This window comes from Acipenser ruthenus, chromosome 28, assembly GCF_902713425.1.
Source record: "Acipenser ruthenus chromosome 28, fAciRut3.2 maternal haplotype, whole genome shotgun sequence".
Classification (NCBI taxonomy): Eukaryota; Metazoa; Chordata; class Actinopteri; order Acipenseriformes; family Acipenseridae; genus Acipenser; species Acipenser ruthenus.
Window position 1 is genome coordinate 20,193,571 of NC_081216.1, and position 21,270 is coordinate 20,214,840.

The following is a 21,270-nucleotide window of genomic DNA, read 5'->3' on the forward strand; positions in this document are numbered from 1 at the left end:
TACAATGGTTAATTTATAAAAAGACAAAAAGCATCCCTCCATACCTGAGGTACTCAAGCCCAATGAAGTGGCTTCTTTTTTCTCTTTGCTTTCTTGATAATGCAACATGTGGGACCACAAGGCAGATTTACCCTAGGAGAGACAAAGAAATGAACACTGTTATGAAAAAACATATATATATATATAAAAATCAGCAGAAATCTAGAACACCACCGAAAGATTCTACGAAAGTTTGTTCCCATAAATAAAATAAAAAACGGAATCATGAATTTAGTTTTGGATAAAAACTAATAGAAGAATAGAAAGCCGTTAGTGTTTCTTGAACCCATAGCAGCACCACACCTCGAGGCCAAAGGCAATGTGTTTGATTCTTACCTGTTTGACCTGCAGCCCATGGCTCCATATCCTCTCCAGCAGATCACACAGGCTGGCTATGAGTGTGTTCTCCTCCACCCCTGTGATATTGACCTCCCCATGCCCCAGCTCCACCGCCTCTCGACCCATTTTCTCAACCAGCATCCTCTTTGTCTGCGAGAGAGAAGAGATGTCTGAAAACACTGCATTGCAACTCATCCATCAAGGCTTGGGTCAGCTCACGCTTTCCTGTTTCCAGAACCTTGCTATTGGAATTCATTAACAGATTCTTGTGTTACTTCTGTCTTGGAAGCGCCCTTATAAAAAGATTCCCAAAACATGATTGTAATTACTAATAATTGTAAGCTTTTGGTTTCTTGATTTTCTGTTGTGTAGCTTTGCACACTGACTAATTATGTTGTTTCTAGACCAACATTGCAACCATCGGCTCAGATCTATATGGGCTACTGATTGAATTGTTTAACACTTTTAACTGTAAGCTATCCCTTTAGGGAAGTCAACTTTAGTGATGGGTCCATTGGATTTGATGTTAAGAAGGCAATACTGCAAAATACAAAAAAATAGCTATTGTGGGAATCTGCTTATATGCTCTACAGAGCTACATTATACAGCAAATTCCACATGGTTTCCATAGCATCATGCTGGTGGCAGTGTAATGCTAATTGATCTAAACCCCACTGTATAAAGGTCACATTTAGCAACTAGACACAAAGGAGTCAACCCAGTACACGCAGCACAGTTTGAGAGATTAAATACCTTGTTTCTGCATTCCTTCAGCAACCCCTCCACAAACTTCCAGTTGGTCTGAGCAATCACAGAAGGGGAGAGGTTGGACAGCTTTGGTTGGCGAATTGTAGTTCCCAGGTTTCTTGCTTCTTGAATGTACTTCTGCAATTACAGTTCACAATTTGAGCATTACAGGTTACGTAAAGGACAGAGAAAGTAGTGTAGGATTGACATTTTACAACAAAAAAAATTCCATTCGAGAATCGAATCCATGTCAACCATAACGTGTATATCTTTAATATAGGAACATGGGATACCTTATCAACATAACAATTAGAAATACTAAAATAAACTTCATGCAACCAATGGCAAACATTTAGACTAGAAGCCTTTCCTAATGTCATTGAATTTATTAAGTTTCTTTTGGTATTCATAACTACGAAGCGATGGTACATATTTAAGATTCACTGGTATTTCGTTAGCTCTGTGTCCTTTTAAAAACACACGTCTCATTTTGTTTAACAGGCAAAAACAGGAAATGTGCTTGGGTTGCAGTTGGACTACAGGAAGGACAATAGCTTTATGCAGTGATTTAAATATGCCATGTTACAAAGTATTAAAAAATGTTATTTGAATTCCCTTCTTTGAATATTTACAGTAGATTAAAATACAAGAGACTGTCAGTGTTTGAATGCCTTGTCATTTACCCTGCGAACAAGACCTCTCTCTCTAGTGGTAACACTCCATGTACAAATCAACAAGCAAGATCAATTTAATGAATTCACGTTTCAGTGGTTCACACTATGGGTGATGTGTGTTCCACTCCCCCTCGCCTTTCCAACACTAAAGATGTCGTGGCAGCATCTCAGGTAAGCAGCAGCCACGATGATACATCTGAACTGCAATAATATCTATTTCCATTTCACCCTTTCAGCACCAAATAACAATACAGTCATAACACCAACAGAGTACCCAAGACCAGTGTGCAGGTCTTCTGTGTGGAGTGGAGGTCTTTCCTGGAGACTGCTATAGAATTATAAGTTAAATAGCGGTATGCACTGTGAAAAGCAATGTTGATAACAATAATCTAAACAAAAATATCACCTTAAATGTATTTTAATACATTTAACTTTTCTCTGGTGCAGCGCTACAGTATCAATATTTAATGCCCTTTTGCAGTACAATGAGCCACACATAATACAAGACCATGCACTTTTGACCTTGACCGGACAACAGTGCATGTTCTTCCCCGGGACGTACCAGATCAAACTGTGACACAGATTTGACTGACAGCCTGAGAGGATGCTCATGCCAGCCCCATTCTAAATGAAACAGCAACGGCAGCTCTGAGATGAGAAAATCCTCATGCTGAGGTTTAAAGGAGAGATGAGAAAGAAAGACAGCACATGCAAAGACTGTGTAAGTACAACAACAAGCATAAAGCAAGCAAGCACGCCAACAAGCAAAATAACTGACAGGGCTGTACAAATTGAAAGTAGAATTAAGAAGCAAAGGAAAAAAGAAACAAGCTGTTTTTGTAAGTGGAGGGTTCAGGATTTAGTGTTGATGAATGCGGCATTCATTTTACTGTCATACAGGGGATTTCAAAACTACTGGTCCATAGAATATTTTAAGTGGATACAAGAGCTAGCAATGACTAGCAATGACCGGCACAGTGAACAGAGCCTCTCTAATCAGTCCAGAATGCTGACAAGATGTTGAATTAGGTGCTGCATTAGCAGCCACTGCAGTGCCTACCTCTCTCTGATCATTGACCAGGTACAGGTGTTCAGCATGCTGTTTCTGTCTGTCCTTCCTCCTCCACTGTGCAGGAGCACTCCTCTTTGCCCATCTGACACGCATAAAGAGAAATACATCCCTGCATTATTATACTGCAGGAGCATGCAGAAGCAAGAATGTTGCAAACACCAAAACAATTCAATGTAATGCAAACCTTGACAGCCTCAATAGATAACTGTATTACAAACAGGATGTCTATTGTCCGATAAGCAAGCTGTGTCTTTTTATCTATACAGGTGCTGGAGCACTTAATATCTGTCTTAAAGGCAATGCTTTGTTTTATTAATTATTATCTATTAAAGTTTTGGGTCCACTTATTGCATTTAAAGTCAATCTGCTGAAGTGTGGGACAGGAAGGGAACAGGGGAAGGGATTCAAACGCAGCTCTATTGTGGGATCTAGACAAAAAAAAACAAGGATACAAAATAAATGAAAACAAATGCCATGTAGGGTCACTGTGGCTAAATATAAACAGGAATCTCCATATAAGGTGCATTCTAGCAATCCTCTAATATGTCATCAGTGGCATTACAGAACACATGTGCACTCTTCTCTCATGATTTCCACTACATGAGAGTAGGTGTTAAAACGTTATACTGAAAGTCACTGATTCCCATTCCTCTTTCAGGATAAACAGTTTTCTTTTCTTGCAGATCCCTCTGACTTACTTGTTGCTGGTCGGTCCTGCAGACAGTACATCCGACTGCAGTTTGGGGAAGAATCCATGTTCATATCTCCCTTGCCCAATCTTCATGTCCAGCAGGTGTGGATGCAGCGCAGTGTGATCAATCTTTGCCAGCCTCATTTCTATGGCTTTTTCTGTTAAGCAAATAACACAATAATTTTAGTCGCAAATTGAGTCGTCACAAATTCACAATCAGAAAATTATATTTTCTTCAAAATGTTTCACACCCATGCAGGACACATCACCCTGTTAGTAATTCTTAAAAAAAAAAAAAAAAAAAAGATGCATTTTCACTCATAAGAGTTCTAAAAATATAGTACTCTTAAGTATGTATTTCATTTAAACCTAAAGAACGTTTTAAAAATTGTATCTAATAAGCTTATAAACTATTTTTGTCCAGTGATATTAAAAAATATGGCTATATTATTAATATGAATGGATTCAATCCAAAAATACAGTGTCTGTGGTATAAATGTGTTATAAAAATGTTATTAAATGCTAACACAAGTTTTTTTGGGGGGGAGTTGTTTTTTTTTGGGGGGGGGGGGCTTGTTTTTGCAGGGGCGTGTTTGGAAGCTTGATTGAATTGCAGAACAGAGAATTAACACAGGCCACAGTGTTCCGATTTAAAGTCTGAAGTTCCCTCATGAAGAGGAAATGCATCTTTAAGGATTGAACAGTTAGTAATCTGCATGCCTGAAGTGCATTCTTAGCTCGACTCCCTGGGGATAAACTGTCCACCTGCACCATTTAAAGCATTGATAATCGGGTTGAAACGTTGCTCTGTGCTACCTTGTATGCCATCAAATTATCTGGAAAATCTAAAATGATTTCATCTAATCATCCAGACAAAATGATGATCCCAGTAAGCAAAATCAACACTACAGTCCTCTATTCATTTATAATGCAATTAAGGGTTCCTCACAGATTAATATTATGGAAAACTTGCTCTAACATCTTGTTCCTTTCTTTGATTATACCCACTAAAAGTTTAGACTACAGGTGGCATGGAAACCAATGTGAAGAGCAGTAATAAATAGAATGGACTATGTATTTCAATCATTTGTGTTTTATTACTCTCTGTTAACTTGCAGTCCAGGTGAATTCAGACAGTCTTCACTTATAGTTAATCATTTAAATCCTCTATATGGGAACCACTACTTTGAAATCTGTTGATAAAATGCACGGCAGCTTAGCACAAATAAAAACCACCACCAAGGTATATAAGCAGATTAAAATAAAATATATAATTACTAAGGTGAGCCTTATAGTTCTCCAATCCAATAGGATGGGGTACCGGGGCTATCAGATCAATATTCTCAAACCTCTTTTTAAGAAGCACATCTGAAAACAGCAATGGGATACAATGGTGAATCAATCACAAAACAGCAACATTTATTTTGAAATACATGTACAAGGGCTTCTCATAACAAGATACAGTACCCTTTGGGTTATTTCGGGCTTGCATGTAGCCTACATATTCCCTTTAGAATCAGACCCAAGGTGAATAATTTGATTAACCTTCTGTAGTACACACAGTCTCAATATATGCAACTGAAAAATGTTTAAATTGTGAATTTGTATTAATTTAGGTTTGGGCAACAATACAACTTGATAATGTACTGTGTTCTGAAACATAAAATGCGTGTACACAATTACAAAAAATAAAGAGAAAAGGCAGTAAAATTGTAAAACAGGCAATGCAAAGGCCTTCAAAAGCATTTCCAGCATTCTAAGACCTCTTTACCGGATTCGTCTATCGCTGTGCACTTCTGGTACATTGAGGTCCGCAGCGTTGGGGTCCTGACGTTCAGCATGCGGATCTTATCCACCCTCGAGTCAAAGACCCTCATGATGGGGTCCTTATCCTCGTCATCGTGGCCCATGATTTTCATGTCGACGAAGGAAGCAAACATCTGTGTCTCGAGGAATCTGGAGAGGAAAGGCAGGTACGGCTCGGGCTGATCAGACAGGAAGGAGGCCTAGGGGAGGAAGCAAGGTTACAGGTCAAGGACAGAGGGGAGCATGGGTAGAGTCATCCACAGAATTTTCAAAGCACAACTTTCAAATCAGAACTTACAAAATGAAATAAAAAGGATCAATTACCTTAAGTAGACACACCAACACCAGCCCTGATATTACAAATAATTATAATAATCCCTGTTGTAGAATTATTCAGAGCTTTACATTGAAAACGTATCGATATATATATATATATATATATATATATATATATATATATATATATATATATATATATACTGTATTTTGATATTGTTTTTGCAGTGTAACCCTGTATTGTCCTGTAACACCTTTAAGTGGCCTTAGATAAAGGCATCTGCCAAATAAACTACTACTACTACTACTACTACTACTAATAATAATAATAATAATAATAATAATAATAATAATAATAATAATAATAATAATGTGAATTGGAAAAAGCACCTTCTGTTAAATTGTGTCAAGTAAACCAAATGTTCCTCAACTGGCCAATTATAGAAATGAAACTGCTCAATGCACACCTGCAATGCATCTTTGTCCAGGGTTTTTAATCTCAACGGGACAGACTAATAAATAATACAAATATATATATATATATATTTTTTAAAACGTACTTTATCGAAGTTTTGCATCTGCTCCCTGTTGCTGAACCAGGACTCCTTGTCCTGACTGGACTGTATCACAAACACCTCGTAATCTGCGAACATCTGCGTGAATCGGTTGGCAAAGACCTCTCGCAGCTGGATGTTGAGCTGGTGCATCCGGAGCTCCTCCTCGTCACACTGCACTTTCAGGTCCTTGTTGCTGCTCGCCTCCTCCTCATCCCTCAGCTCGAGCTGCGCAGACAAAGCCTCGTGAGCTCCCACAAGCAGAACAGGACCCGTCTTACACTTCCAGAACAAGACACTGGAAAAGCAGGGCTTCAGTGCTGGAAATGTGTGCACTTACTGGAGTAAACTGCCATGTTTACAAAACTCCACATGCAGAAGTGGGTCTTTATACAGGGCTGTGACAGTTATTAGGAATCTTAGGGTAGTAAGATTCGCGAAGTACAAATGCTTTATAGTTGCCACAATACCATTTTTCTTCCTAAATTCCTAAATGGAATGCAAGGTAAATATATCATCAGATTAGTAATACAAGCAAACTTTACAGTGGTATGGCTGATGTTTATGTCAGGCCTGTGAGGCACAGGTGACAAACAGACCCAGGAGTCAAGCAAAAGCAGTTCATTCCAAAACACAAACAACACAATTACAAAAAGTTGGTGAGTAACTGCATTTGTTTACAGCTTTGTGGGTGCAATGCTTTCATCGGATCAAAAGGCAAACTGGGCTGTAATTACCGTAAGTGCCATCATTGATTCTCAATTTCATCATACTTATTTAGAGAAACAATTACAGAATAAATGCATGTGTTCCACGCATCAATGATTTATCACTCAGGAGTGAAGAATGGGAATGGGAAGACAATCCGATCAACTCCAACTCCAAACTAGTTTAATGGAAGGCTATTCCATGCATTTATAACGTTCTGTGTAAACCTTCTATTCTAAAATGTATGTTTACTAAGCTGCCATTTATGCCCTCTCATTCTACTCTCTTTGTTAAATTTGAAGTAGTGACCTAAGTAGTGGGTTAACTATCTATACCATTTAGGGTTTTATGAATGTCAGTTATTTCTGTTTCCTTGATAAGCGTGCTTGGGCTTGTGTTCTCTTTTTATGTGCACTTCACAAGAAGTATCCAGGGACCATTTACCTTCTGGAAAGGAATCACAGTATTCTAGGAAACAACAGAACAACTCCTGATCAAAGGGAAAGGCAATGTCTGATTTCATCTTTCTCATCGTTTTACAGAGAGCACTGTGCAGTACTCCTCTGAGTTAAGATACACAGTAGCAATTTTCTTCAATGTCTGGCGATGACTAAAGAAAATGACAAAGAATATGTCATCATTATAATCTTGAATCAATTCATTCAAAATACATTATTGTGATTGAATATTTGAATTTGTGAAACTTTTACTGACCGTGGGCCAAAGCAAGATTGACGTTGTTTTAAAGGTTTTTATGTTACGACATTAAATTACACAACCAGCATCTACAAATGATAAGCCTGTAGCCCGATTTCCACTCACCTTTTTAATTGTATCTGTGACCGCTAAACTCTCTGTGACAATAAAATACATTTAACGTGAACGGATGTAAACCTGATTCTGTAATAGACTGCCTTTCTAAATCTAGTCAATCCTCTCTCTGTTGCAGACAAACAAGAACAGCTCACCAAAGAGGAACACGCTCATTGGCATTCCTTCTGCAAACATTTGTGAGTCGCTGTGTAAAATTCTACGGTAAACCCAAAGGATATCAGTTTCTACAACTCCAGGAATTGAAATGTGTTCGCCTCAGTGAGGGTGCCACATTGAATCCAGCATAAGTGAACAGTGAGAAAGCAAAACAAAGAATACTAGAAACATGGTTCTGAATCCTCGATAGCGGAGGAGACCACGCCACAGTCAGCATGTTAATGCGATTAAAACCCTTTGCCCTAGATTACATTATGAAACCTTCAGTTAACTGAAACCAGTTATAACACAATTACTGTACAAGTCCTGGCAGATTCTTTATTTCAGGGCTGCAGTCTGGAAGCTTGATTATTGGGGACATCAGCCAAGCACAGCTGTCTGTATTTGTTTATTAGAACAGCTGTTGGTAAGAGCTTCATTAACCCGAGGACCTGGCACAACAAAGCAGAGTACTGCAGGATCAATTCACAGCACTGCCTGACAGCAAACCCAAACGTTAAAGTTTGCACATGTTTTAATAATTGCTGCAACTGCAACAAGAAAACAATTCTAGTAGCTTGTTTTAAGCCAACACGATTTGATTTCTGATGAAGAACGTAGTAAACTCTCACCCAGGATTCGTTTTCTAAAACTGGGCATGACTGAGGGACCCTGCGGTTCTGACATGGATTTAAAAGTACCGAGTGGCACAGCCACAACAGTGAGCTCACCTGCTCTAAGCTGACGCCAGTTCTTTTGACGAGAGCCTGCAGCCTGGCTATGGTCTTGTTTTCCTTCAGCAGGCTGCTCATAGGGGAGTTCATAGGGGAGCCTGCAATGTTCCCATTGCGCTTGTCAGAAGCGATGTTTCTGGACCGGAGACCTTTCAGCTTGGAGGCACTTTCACTACAGTGCAAGTTCCCTTCTGGAGGTATTCCAAAAGCCATCAAGATCTCGGAGATTTCCTGAATAAATTCCAGTTTGTTGGGAAACTGCGGCAAGTCCTCGGGCAGTTCAATGAAGTGGTTGTCGACGTCCACAAAACACAGGTTGGCCTGAAAAAAAAGCATAGAAATAAAAGTCGCTGTCCTGCCATACAATGCATTTAAATCAAACCAAAACAAAAAGATTAAGCGTAGTTTGCTGAGAGAGGCACTAGGGGTCACTGTGCATCTGAAAGCAGCAAACTATCCACCTTCTGGCAGCCACAGAGGAGCTTTGTGTTTTTCTTTTTTTCGTGCCATTTTCTGTCCCTTTTATAAAACCAGCTTAAAATGGAAACCAAAAAATATGAACTCTAATTTGCTTAGAGTTCTCTGGAACTCCCCCAAGGCACTCAATCCCTAATGTTGTGGACACAGCATCAATGACATAACTCATTTATTGAATCCAATGAAACAAATATATGCTCGTCACAGGCTGTCAATAGTCGTACGTATCAAAGATGAACAGAATTACACAGCTCCAGACATTGCCTCAAAGACATGTCAATAAAAACAACAGGGTCACTTTCTGCTGCAAGACAAACACTGATGCTCTTTTTCTCTATCTGCTGTGCTTTGTTTCTATTAGTCTACATTTTATAGTTTTTTCTTTAAATTAAAACACAATGTTGCTTTTCAGTCTGTCAGCAAGATTTATTTTACAGCGCCAATCTACAATACTTCAGAATCTCTGTAGTGTTGCGGCATAGTTCCAATTAATTTGGCAATCCCCCACTTTTCTGGGTCTCCTAATATAAACTTTTGGAGCAGATGGAATTGATTAGCATGGCCCGAACACATTGCTTTGTATTTTATTTGAGCTTGCAAATGCCCTGGTAAAGTTGTTTCTGTTCAACCGGTCTCTGTTTAAGGAAAATATTATCCTGTTACAGGGACTGTACCGATTGCTATAGAAATGTACATACTGTACACATCACATGCTTCTAGAGGCATCTCAGGAATCCTGAAGCTATGGGCAGCTGTGAGAGTAGTTCCGGTGGATTTGTATATTTTGGGTTTACAATCTTAGTTTTTTCTATTGAGGAAACTGGGCCCTTGTAAGTGAAACCGCAACCAAGAGAAAACATTTACTGGCACATTAGGGTTAAGTGATCACAGCAATCACAAAAGCATCCACAATCACAGTGCTCTGGTGCACAAGAAACAGGTAATTTAAATAACCGTATTTCCCCAAAAATGTGCTTCTTTCTCTCTGCAGGAACAGATACTTGGCAGTATTGTATATTCTTTTGGAACGAACGCAAGCAGGGAAATTCGTTTTTTATGGCTCTGTTTAATTTTCCCCTACTGGCATTGATCTTTAACAATCTGGGAAACTCTCAACATTTAAAAGCGTCTGCAAGTCTACCTGGAAATGCAAAGATATCTTTAAAATCCAGCATTAAAATGTATGCATTTTGGGGCTCACGAGTGGCGCATCTGGTAAAGGCACTCTGCCTGCAGAGTGAAAAGAAGCGGTCAGTTGACGGCACACGTTTCGGAGGACTCGTGTGTCCATCTTCATCTCTCCCGAGTCAGCACAGGGGTGAGCCGGGTTGAAATAAACAATAACTGGGCTTACCAAATTGGGGAGAAAAGTAATATTAATTCAAAATTTATAAAAAAAATAAAATAAATAATAATAATAAAAAAATGTATGCATTTTAAACAAGCAACATAACCATTTTACATTTCCAGGCATACAGTAATCCGTTCTGACAGGGCAGAATGACTTGACTTCGCTGGAATTTCTGTAATGAAAAAAGCACTGACTGTTTTGGAAACTCTCTTGTTGTCACCAGTAATCAGAGTGAGAAGTTGTTAGGATTGCACATGTGTGAAACAGATACCTTGAGTAAGCTGCAAAGAGCAGAACTGAAACTGAGGCTTCCGGAGACACGAGTCTCAGATCAGGAATGATCTGCACGACAGCGCAGTGCTCAATCTCTTTGTTGGTCTGTCATTAAAAGGTGAAGAAAAATAATATGACAACGCGAAAGACAAATACTTCACGTCAAAACCGTTGTTGTTTTTTATTATTTTAAAACAGTATCTGAGGGGGCAGATCTTTATTCCAGTCTTGACTTAACTCCTATGTCTTGAAAGGAGAGAAAAAACACCTCTTCATTCTCAGGTAGTTTCTAATTTGACAAAATGAATGGAGGTTTTAATTCAAGTAAATGGTACTATATATTTTTTTTTTATAGGCAGCAGTGGTATAGTTTGATTCAGTCAGTAGTCCTCTTGATGCAATGAAAAGACCACTAGGAGCTTCTTTTATTACACACTACTTTTTTAAGAAGGCTAAAAATGCCCACGAAGACAACAGCAACATTGCACGGACTACAACTGTGTGTAGAAATTAGATAAATGCATTACCTATCTTATGTGTTTCAAGAAGTTCGTTATACAAATAAAATGTGAATTTGTATAATAATAATTCTTTAAGAAAATCAATATTTAGGACTACACCGCTGATCTCCACTGATCTGTAGTGACACCCTCTCACCTCCTGGGGGAGCTCCAGTTTGGACCTGTCGTCATGTCCGTTGGAGTGCAAGCCCATCATGTAAGGTACAGGGGCGTCCAGGAAATGCAGGAGCGAGGCAGGGAGAATGGGAACGTAGACGTGCTGCCACTGGAATGGAAACATTAAGGCTGTGATGCTCTCCGCCACCGTCATCAATCTCTGGTAATCTGAAACAGAAACCTCCCTCTGTTATTCACACCCGGTGGTGGCTACACTATGATATGACATGCTAGGTTCAGGAAGGGATACAGTCAAGGACTGAAAGCACAATGTGACTGCACGCAAATCACAACTGTACTTCACTAAAAAAAAAAAAAAAATAATAATAATAATAAAATAGGTTGAAAAGTGTAATATCACAGTTTGAAATGGGTTGCAATTCTAACATCACTAAAGTTGGCATCAAATAAGTATGTTCTCATAAAGTGGAACAAGGTAACCCTCAAATACCACAACTGACAAAGCCTTGATGTTTGCAAACAACCTAATCATTACAGTTTAGCAGCAAACGAAATACATTCAACCTTCAGTGAAATCTTCAATATGCCAATATAAACACTGTGGCGTTATACCGGTACTAGAAACATCATATTAAGTACCCCAGGAAGTTTGGATATTTGTTTTTTAATGAGTCATACATAACCACTCTCGATATTTTGCAGCAGTTAGGGTCCACTTCAAATTTTATAAACCTATTCCTATGATGACAAACAGTAGAGATCACGAGAACACGTGACAGCAGATCAAAGCAAGGCTTGGTCTGGCTCAGACTGCTTTGCACTGAAAGTCTTATTTCCTTCCCTGAGTGCAAGTGCAGCGATATAAGATTACATTGTATTAACTCTATCATGTTTCCTTTTAGTTTCCCACTAAACTGCTTTGACTGGATAGTACTGCTAAATAAAGCAGAGCCAGGATCCTCTCCTGCTACTCAGCACTAGACTCATGTCTTATATAACTGAATCCCTTTCTGCTACAGTTATCAGACACAGCATGTCTGACTCAGGAATGGACATCTAACCCTGAAAACACAGGTCTGATATAAAGACATCATAAAGAAAGGACAGATGGGGTGTTATTTTAAGGCATCATAATGCAAAGGAGAGTGCAAAGGCAGTACAATTAAAAATGTATAATGTCATTTCTTTTAAAGATATATTTTTTTTTAAATTGATTTTAGTTAAAATAAACATGGTTCCCTATCTTTGCCATAGGCTATCTGTGTTCCCACACTGCCTCAGATAAAGGAAATCCATGCCAGACAAGTGTTACTGCTGCAGTAATCAAGTCAGGTGCAGCAGATTGGTCATTTAAGGCAGGCATTGATACAATTGCAACAGTGAAAACCAACAGCAGATGTATAAAAGGTTTCTCAGGGGAAACGGATGTATAAAAGGCTTTTACCACCTTACTTATGCACAATATTCCTTTTTTAAACCATGCTTAATTTTTAAAGCAAGGAGCTACAGTATTCTAACCATGCTTGACACTTTGTATAATGGCACCCTGCCTTGCTTCATTCACTTATTATTTGCTTAATTCTTCAGAATGCTGTAGAAAATCCTGCAGTGTTTAGTCCTGCAAAACGATGATGTCATTTCTATCCAATCATATTTACACTGCATCACCGGCAGCCTCCTGTTTCACAGATCCGTTGCTTAGCAACCCTACAGCTTCAGTACCTGACAAGCTCATCTCTTTCAGTTTATTCTACTCCTTATAAAACTGCAGACTCCATCACAGTTTATAATTCCTTGTTCTCATCAAAAGATGCAGGCTTTATTGTTTTTATAAGTTCTTTACCATAATATTCACATGGAAGAACCACATGATCTTACACACTGTGAAATGCTAGCTCTGGTGTGTCTCATTATTATTCTACATAGACCGTGGTTGCTGTACCTTTAACATTAGAACTGAAATAGACAAATATCTTCTGAAAGACCTTTATGATGAGTATGCCGCAAGTGTTAGCTAATTAGCACAATCATACCTAATTAAATCACAGAAGCACATTTCCCATTTTAATTTTCCCTACACAGAGATCGGATAATTATAAATTATGAATTGTCCAATTAATCATGTTATATTTATCTTATAGGCCAGACAGTGCTTTTCCATGTGTTTGTATCTGGACCTTTCATGTATTGTATGAAGATTGGTTCTGCTTGTTTCAGTAAGGATGCATCTGGTCTGACAGTCACAGACTGAGGGGAAGTTGCTTCCACCAATGTACACAGTACATTAATAAATACATACCAGGGAATTACACCCAAAGGTCTAGATTCTCAATGCTATAGCCAACGACACATAATTGATGTGCCTCGTAAGACTTTAGTTGTTTCTATATTCATTTTGAAATTCGATTTGATCAGAAAAAACAAAAAACACTCTAATGATGATTTGGAGTAAATGGTTTTGAAAATCTAGCCTGAAATCTTTAATACCTCAAAGGGAGGCAAAGCAAAGGAAACAGAGATGTTAAAAAACATCTTCAGCGCATACTGCCCTATAGATGAGCTGGTTATGCAATTACTCTGAGCATGTCAATTGTAATATGATGACTACTTGTTGCTGCTGTCTGAAACTGGCTGCTGACATTCCTAAGGGACGGCTCACAGCACAGGTTTCACAGGTTGGAAATTATATATTTGGGGGGTGATTTATAAAATGTCATGGTACGGTACGTATTCTATTCCCAAGTAATTTAACATCACTTGTCCACACACCTGCAGTGGCAAATTCAATTTCCTATTATACTTTTATCTTGGTGTTCCTGTTATGAGCTCAATAAATCTGAGATCATTAAGTTAGTAAGACTATCCTATATAGTCTGTCTGTCAGAATGAGACAGGATAACCGGATCTAAACTCTAAAAACCTTTTTAGGGTTACAGTACCAATCTGGCTCTACTGTAGCTTGAACCTGAATTAAACTGGATTAGCTGGCTATAAATATAATCTGTGACACAAGCAGTATTAAAGTACAGTATAAGGTTAGGCTCTATACTAAAGACTGAGGACCTCATCCATGTAGTGAACACAAAAGTTAAAACATTCTAATCCATGTACTGTTGAAGTAGATCAACGATGAGAAGCACTGTCCTCAACTTGATTTGTCGGGTATGATTTGGTCATACTGCTGTGCACTTTTGCTCTAACAATAGAGTTGAGAGTGACTTTTATTTTTGCATAGAAGCGCCCTGCAACCTGACATTCAAATAACAAACATTCTTCAACGAGAACTGCGATTAGCCTCTTTTCACAGGTACACACACAATACTGAAGCCTCTGGGGAAGAGACTGAAAAGACTAGACTTACGCTGGGAATACAGCAGTATCTGGATCTCCAGCAGAGCGCAGGTGAAGAGCTGTATGACGTTCTCCACGCCCAAAAGCTCAAACACTTCATTAACAGGGTAGTCAAAGAGCGGCAGTTCACTGGTGCTTGGCCTCTGGCATATAATTGGTCCGTATACACCTGAGAATTTCAAAGATCTGCCGGAGGGAGGCAGGGGAACCTCGTAGAGGATGTTGAAGATGTAGCTTTCCAGCGGCAGGGGGGGCGGCTGGGGGGAAGTCACAGCTTGGTGGAGTTGCTGCAGTATTTTTCTGCAAGCCTGGATGAAGGACATGGGCGTAATCAAGCAGATGCATTTGGAGACGTACAGCGTGTCTCTGCTGATGTCGTAGGAGTTGAACCGCTGCAGTTTCGTCATGGACGTCCCGTTGCTGGCGCTGTCTTTCCCGGCGCTGGGTGAGGTATGGAGGATGTCATACTGGTCCGCGTTGTGCATGTGGTACAGGGTCTGCATGGCACTGCAGATCTGTTTACTGGTGACCTCCTCGTAGAAGGTAAGAGCAAATCCGTAAGTCCTGGAGCCATCCTCCCGGGTGATAATGAAGGAATGGAACTGAGGGTCTTTGTTGTCAGCCTGGGTCCTGAAGGAAAGGCCTTTGGGCATGCAGAGCTTTTAATAAACAGAGAGGGTAGGCATTAGATTGCATGGAAACCACACAGGAATGTGAAACTGGGCGTTGTTTTTCTTACTTAATAACAATGTAGAGGTGAAACTATCCTTCCCATAAAAATAGAAACATAGAAAAACAATCCAGACTTTTATACTGTATGTAGAGGGTATATTAATGCATTTCCCTTGTCATTACCCTGCTGTAATTTATGACTACACTGTGTTATAAACAGATTACCATCACCAGTGGTGCAGCATCATAATTACACAGCTGCCTAGAAAGACATTATTACTTAATAAACAAGGTCTCGTTAACAGGGATTATGGATCAGACTTTAGTATTCCATTAACATATACAAAGCACTTTCTTCTTCCTTGTCTTCGAGAGACACTAACCATTCCCACAGCATCTTGGTCAAAAGGACTCCACTCCACATTCTCAGGGTAGTGAGCCAACACCTTGGATTTGAACGTTCTCCTTAAAGGGCTCTGCTCAAAATTCTCCCCTAAAACAGAAACATTGGAGTCTGTTAATAACCAGTTTACCGGGGTGGGGGGGAGGGGGGTTCACACTTACATACAATACATGGCGACAGCCAATTAGAAACAGATCGAGACACAAGACTTCCTTCACAGGACACAAAGAAATCAGCACAAGTTTCTTAAAGGGGAAGGAAAAAAGTATTGCATAAGATACTACCACTTTTATATTGCAAATATCACCTTTCTGTCTTTAAAAAAAGAACCGCATGGGTACTGCACATGCCAGGATTAGTTTATATACTTTAAAATATGTTTGTTCAAGCAAATCAATAAAACTGGGTTATAACAATGCGAATGGAAAATAAAAGGTGGCAGTACTTATATCAATACAACATTTCTTAGAAGTCTGAAAACATAGTGTTACAGTAGCTTAGAAGGCGATGTGCACATACAGTATCTGCTGAGGGGGAAATTACAATGACAAAGCAACATAAGCAGCTTTACTTGATATGCAAGGTACAGTACAGTATACAGCGTGCAAGTCTTCGCCCTCTCAGAGGACGCCAGCTTTAAAAAAAGAGTGCTGTGAAAGAAGGAGGTTGAAAGTTAAAGATTAAGGGTCACAAGCGGCACTGAGAAGATGACATCAGAAGGACCATCAGAAGGGGTTTTACCTTCATCACCACTCGCAGTAAAACGTCCGGCCCCATCTCTCAATTTAGAAGCCTGTATAAACTCGCATAATGCTATATAACAAATAAAACAACAATTAATGACATCGCTGTGGCAAGAGCATTAAAGTAAAGACAACTACGTTATTACAAATGCAAATATCATAAATCAAACAGAACGACAAGACTGGTTCTTAACAACAAACGAGGATCAGAAGCAGTCCGCAGTCTTTACGTCTTTTAAAGTAGCTTAAAGAAAGATAGATAGATTAACCACTTCTTAAACCTGCCCTAGGCCTCCAGTAGACCTGGTGACGTGAAGCAGGTCTGGCTGTTAGGAAAGATCACAGCAGCAGCAGGGCTGGATAAAGCCACTTGCCATTTAAAGTACTGTTTGTTTTTAGAGCTGCTGCTCCATGTTGAAATGTATTACAAAGATTCTGCTGTGACACTGGACATGGTGCTAAGTGGATTCAGTGCCAGCCCTGAAGCAATGAGCTGAAAACAGTATAGAAAAAAAGAATAGCACAAATGAAACATTCCATCAGAACTGTCTTGAGAGAAACCGCTACGTGTACATGTACTGCACAGTATTGCCAAATTAATAAAAGCAGGGACATACACGTTTTGGCAGGGAACGTATTACCAAAGCTCTAAGCTAAGGGTCAAATCTGAATTTTCTACAGTATCCCTCTTGCAATACTGAATAGCTTTGTACCACGATCAGTTTGATCTTGACTATCAGGTAATCAATCAGTAAGATTGGGATGCTGTGAGTTGCTGGATCTTTGCAAGAATGGCGACCTAGGAAAGAAAAATCTTGTGAGTCTACGACACGTCAGCCACTCCAAGCAACACCATTGATAATTGAAGCGAGGAGTGCCTAAGGTACACATACAACATTTAAGAGAAATGGTTTTATTTGATATGTTTGAGTGTCAAAAGCATGGCTGGGAAACACCTCTAACTTATACCATCAGGCACAGAAAAGATGCATTACTCATTTACAGCAACCACTATTTATTTTATAACCTATTACAGCTAAAGCTGTCATTAGTGCTGAAAGATGGGCCTCAAGCATTAGTCATCTAATGTGCTGTATCTTTTCTGTACAAGTCAGCTTTTTATGATAGTGTACACCAAACGCCGGGTGCCCAGGGGCTGATGGTAAATTAGATATGAGATGTATGGTAAGTGGTAATGAATAAAGAAACAAGTGAACCTCATTGTTCAAAAGATCACACGATAAAACATATGAAAGTCACAGGATGATTCAATGCCACCATTTACAACGAAAAGCATTGAGCCATTGATTCTTCCAGGACATCCAAACACATGGCGTGTTTTATTTTGCAGCGTTTGCCCATCAGAAATAGAACACTGAAGTGTATCTAATCTTCCAGACAAGTTCTAGACAGTCTTTATTCTTCTTCCTTACTGCAGTGTGGAATGAGACTGGGATCTGTGGTTGAAGCAGTGATACAGTTAACCAGCCGTTTACATCAAGGAGAAACTAAGACATTATGAAAAGCATACGGCCATCGGGAGTTTAGCAATGTTTTACCCTTGTATGTACTGACCAGGATTAAGCAAGCAGTGATTTCAACACAGTTGGTTTATTATTGCACGGGTAGGAATGTTCTCAGTGATCACGTCTTCGCATCCTGTCTTAAGTCATTTTCCTGTTGTGCTTGCACATGCTTTTCTGTTCAGGAAAGTACTTACTAAACTCAAATATACGCTTCAGAGTAATGAATCTTCTGAACACGGCGGTGGGCGTGTTCTCATACAGTACCAGCTCCTACATGCCCTGACCAACACCTGCAGAACTGAAGTGTGTATTTTCTCTGTTTGATAAAATAAATCACAGTTTTAAAGGTCATCATGTTTTCCTACACTGTTTTTTGTTTTTTTCAAATACTGTGGCTTTAGATATAGTATCTCGGAATGTACAGAACATTTGCTTGCGGTCACGATTAAATGATAGAGTAGCAATGGATTATGTGAAACATTTACTTTGATTCAAATATGAGCAGCTGTTGTTCTTTACTGTCTTATTTTCTGTTTGTTCTCGATGTCAGGGACACATCCCTGGCATTACATACCGTACACCGTAATTCTGAAAGCCCAAGGCTCCACTCGCATGCCCTGTGACTGGATCATTAGCATCAGTTATGAAAAGGCATATGCATCATCACCAGTCATCACACATGGTTTTCTCAGCATCCTGTAATTAATACTCTACAGCTGATTTCTTGTTTCTTTCAGGATTTAAAAAACAAGATATCAGCCCTTTTTAAGGTGACCTTTATGCACTGTATTGCAAATCCACTTGCTTGAATAAACAAGAGTCCACAGAATTATTGTTAGGCCAAACATGATTGGGGGAAGGTCATTGTAAAGGATTCAGGAATGCAGCTAACAGTATGTTGAAGCTTACACTGAGAACGGCTTTATAGTATATTATAAGGGCACTGTGCAGTACTGCATAATGGATCTCAGCTTGTTAACAGCACACTTGATACATAGCACCACAATATACTTGAAGCCCTGAAACCCAGATACAACATCATGCCAGAAACTACTTTAAGATCCTTTAAATTAATGTTTGAACATCTTGTATTACAAAACAGCCTATTATAAAACAAAAAAACCTGACCTTGAAAAAAGACACTTGTACAAATCTGAAGCCACAATATTGAAAATAATGTGTATATAGTACTGCTTAACTACAGCATAAGGGTTTGAATTATTGTGGTCTTTGCCTTGTTGTTCCAGATGACATTGTACACTGTAATGCATAATAATACCTAGAAATGCACACCTATTGCAAGGTTGCCTATTGCAGTTATTGCACCTCTGTGCTTACTTTGTCAATCTGTGAATAAAAAGCACATACTGATTGTACCACTAACCCTGCACTTACCGGAACGTGTTTAGTTTCCTGCTGTAAACACATCAGCTAGTTTGGACAGCTCCAACTCTCTTTCCCTTGCATTTTGCTGAAATGGATCGTTGTTTGAACCTGAAGGAATCCAGTTAACTGGGATGGCAACACGCTGACTTGAGCTGTCATCCTCCACTTGAAAAGAGCGCTCTCCCTTTACCTACTGAGCTTTTAGGGTTTACTGCAATAGAGCGCTATAAAAAAAAAGCACATTTCACTCAACTTGGCAGTCATTTTGCCAACCTTAATAACGATAACATCAATCTCATATGATACCATGTGCCCGCTCTCATTTTAATTATGATTTATACATATTTTTTTAAACAGCACAGCATACCAGGTCTTATTACTCATCCACAGCAACTAAAGTACAAACCATTTCCTTAAATCTTGGAAATTGCTTCAAAATGTCCTACTGCACTGTACCACTGAACCCTGTGAAAAAACACAGCTCCAGGGTCTTCTTTTTAAACTCTGTGTTCATTTACAAATGACACCTGACAGACAACTCATGCCTATGGAATACGCCTTTACCAGGACAACAGCAGGAAAAATACGTTTGAATCCTAGATATAAATCCTGCTTAAGAATACTATAGTATTATTTTGTTTTCTCTACACTACTCATCCAATTAACTGTGTAGATCCTTTATTAATACACTACATCAGCACATGCACTTTCTGTATTATTCCAAAAAAATGGCATTTCAGACCTAGGAACCTACCCCGTTCTGCCAAATGCTACTGCATTAATTAACACTGCCGGTCTAACTAGCCTTCGCATCATGGTGAAAAACAGCAGTCACGGCTCAACTTACTCAATAATTAGTTTGCCAATTGGATGCACATGATTAGTTGCTGGGACAATACAGACAAGGTTGTAAATTGAGCTAATGAAACGATATTCCTGACATCCCATTGCCTCAGATGGAAGCTAAAGCATTCCAGATCCCACTAATGCTTCCTTTAGAACTGTAACCAGAAATTCTGACTGACTCCAGGCCCTCATACTCACAGAAACTGATCAATACAGTCTCCTTCAATCCACAGTACCTGCCAGCTATAAAAATAAAATCTGTGCCACAGAAAATAACCATACCCCTGCAGCAAACGTACAGGACATAAATAAGTTATTACTGCTGATATTTAAATCAATGTTTAGGTATTTTATTTGTATTCTAGTTGCTTTTATTTTTTTTAATAGAATTTCACATTTCACAGAAAAGATCCCTGGGTAATTGATTGCACTCCACAGTTTACACTTCTGTTCATCAGAAACCTTTTTTGTTGGCGTTCCAGTATGTTTACATTCCCAACAGATAACATCAGCAGAAGCAGTCAGAAAATCTTCCTCCCTCCTCCAAGCCTTCCTGCTACTCTGTCCCTCTGTGAACTAGGCAGCCATTCTCCTTCTGCTGCATGCACTGTGCTGTGAAGATGAATATCATCTGCATAGTTATGTAAATAACATGAACAATGTAAATAACAGGTAGACATGGGGGGGGGGGGGGGGTTCTTATGCAAAATCAAACTTATCTGTAGGCTAGTAACATTAATTGGGGAATACAGACACTACATGCATTGCACCCTTTCTACAAGTCCATATACTGTACGTATTCTGCTCACAGTAAAGCAGGCAATGACTTCAACTGGTATGCAAAGGGAGTCCCTGAAATGGAATAATAGGCAACACTATAAACTTTAAAAAGCATGAGGGTAGCATATTCTCCGCCCCGGCTATAAATATCATGCATGAACCACGACCTACATCCACGGTATATACATCCAAAAATCGAAGAGACATACACTATG

General features: G+C 39.2%; 1 protein-coding gene across 8 annotated transcripts in view; it reads right to left on the reverse strand.

Annotated features, from left to right (window-relative positions):
• The window catches only part of LOC117435039 (DENN domain-containing protein 5A-like), a 52,263-nt gene that overhangs the window by 18,111 nt on the left and 12,882 nt on the right, over positions 1-21,270 (reverse strand). For 2 of the 8 annotated variants that reach the window (XM_034057915.3, XM_034057912.3), the window contains exons 2-13: positions 16,516-16,587; positions 15,755-15,864; positions 14,710-15,358; positions 11,368-11,555; positions 8,607-8,930; positions 6,205-6,426; positions 5,334-5,568; positions 3,570-3,720; positions 2,860-2,953; positions 1,132-1,263; positions 376-528; positions 45-132 (exon numbers count right to left, since the gene is read on the reverse strand). In XM_034057915.3, the coding sequence (XP_033913806.3) occupies positions 45-132; positions 376-528; positions 1,132-1,263; positions 2,860-2,953; positions 3,570-3,720; positions 5,334-5,568; positions 6,205-6,426; positions 8,607-8,930; positions 11,368-11,555; positions 14,710-15,358; positions 15,755-15,864; positions 16,516-16,587 (2,418 nt within the window). Of the gene's footprint in view, positions 1-44; positions 133-375; positions 529-1,131; positions 1,264-2,361; positions 2,470-2,859; positions 2,954-3,569; positions 3,721-4,840; positions 4,931-5,333; positions 5,569-6,204; positions 6,427-8,606; positions 8,931-11,367; positions 11,556-14,709; positions 15,359-15,754; positions 15,865-16,515; positions 16,588-21,270 lie in introns of all 8 variants that reach the window. The other 6 variants (XM_059003047.1, XM_059003048.1, XM_059003049.1 and 3 more) reach the window with 6 other exon arrangements.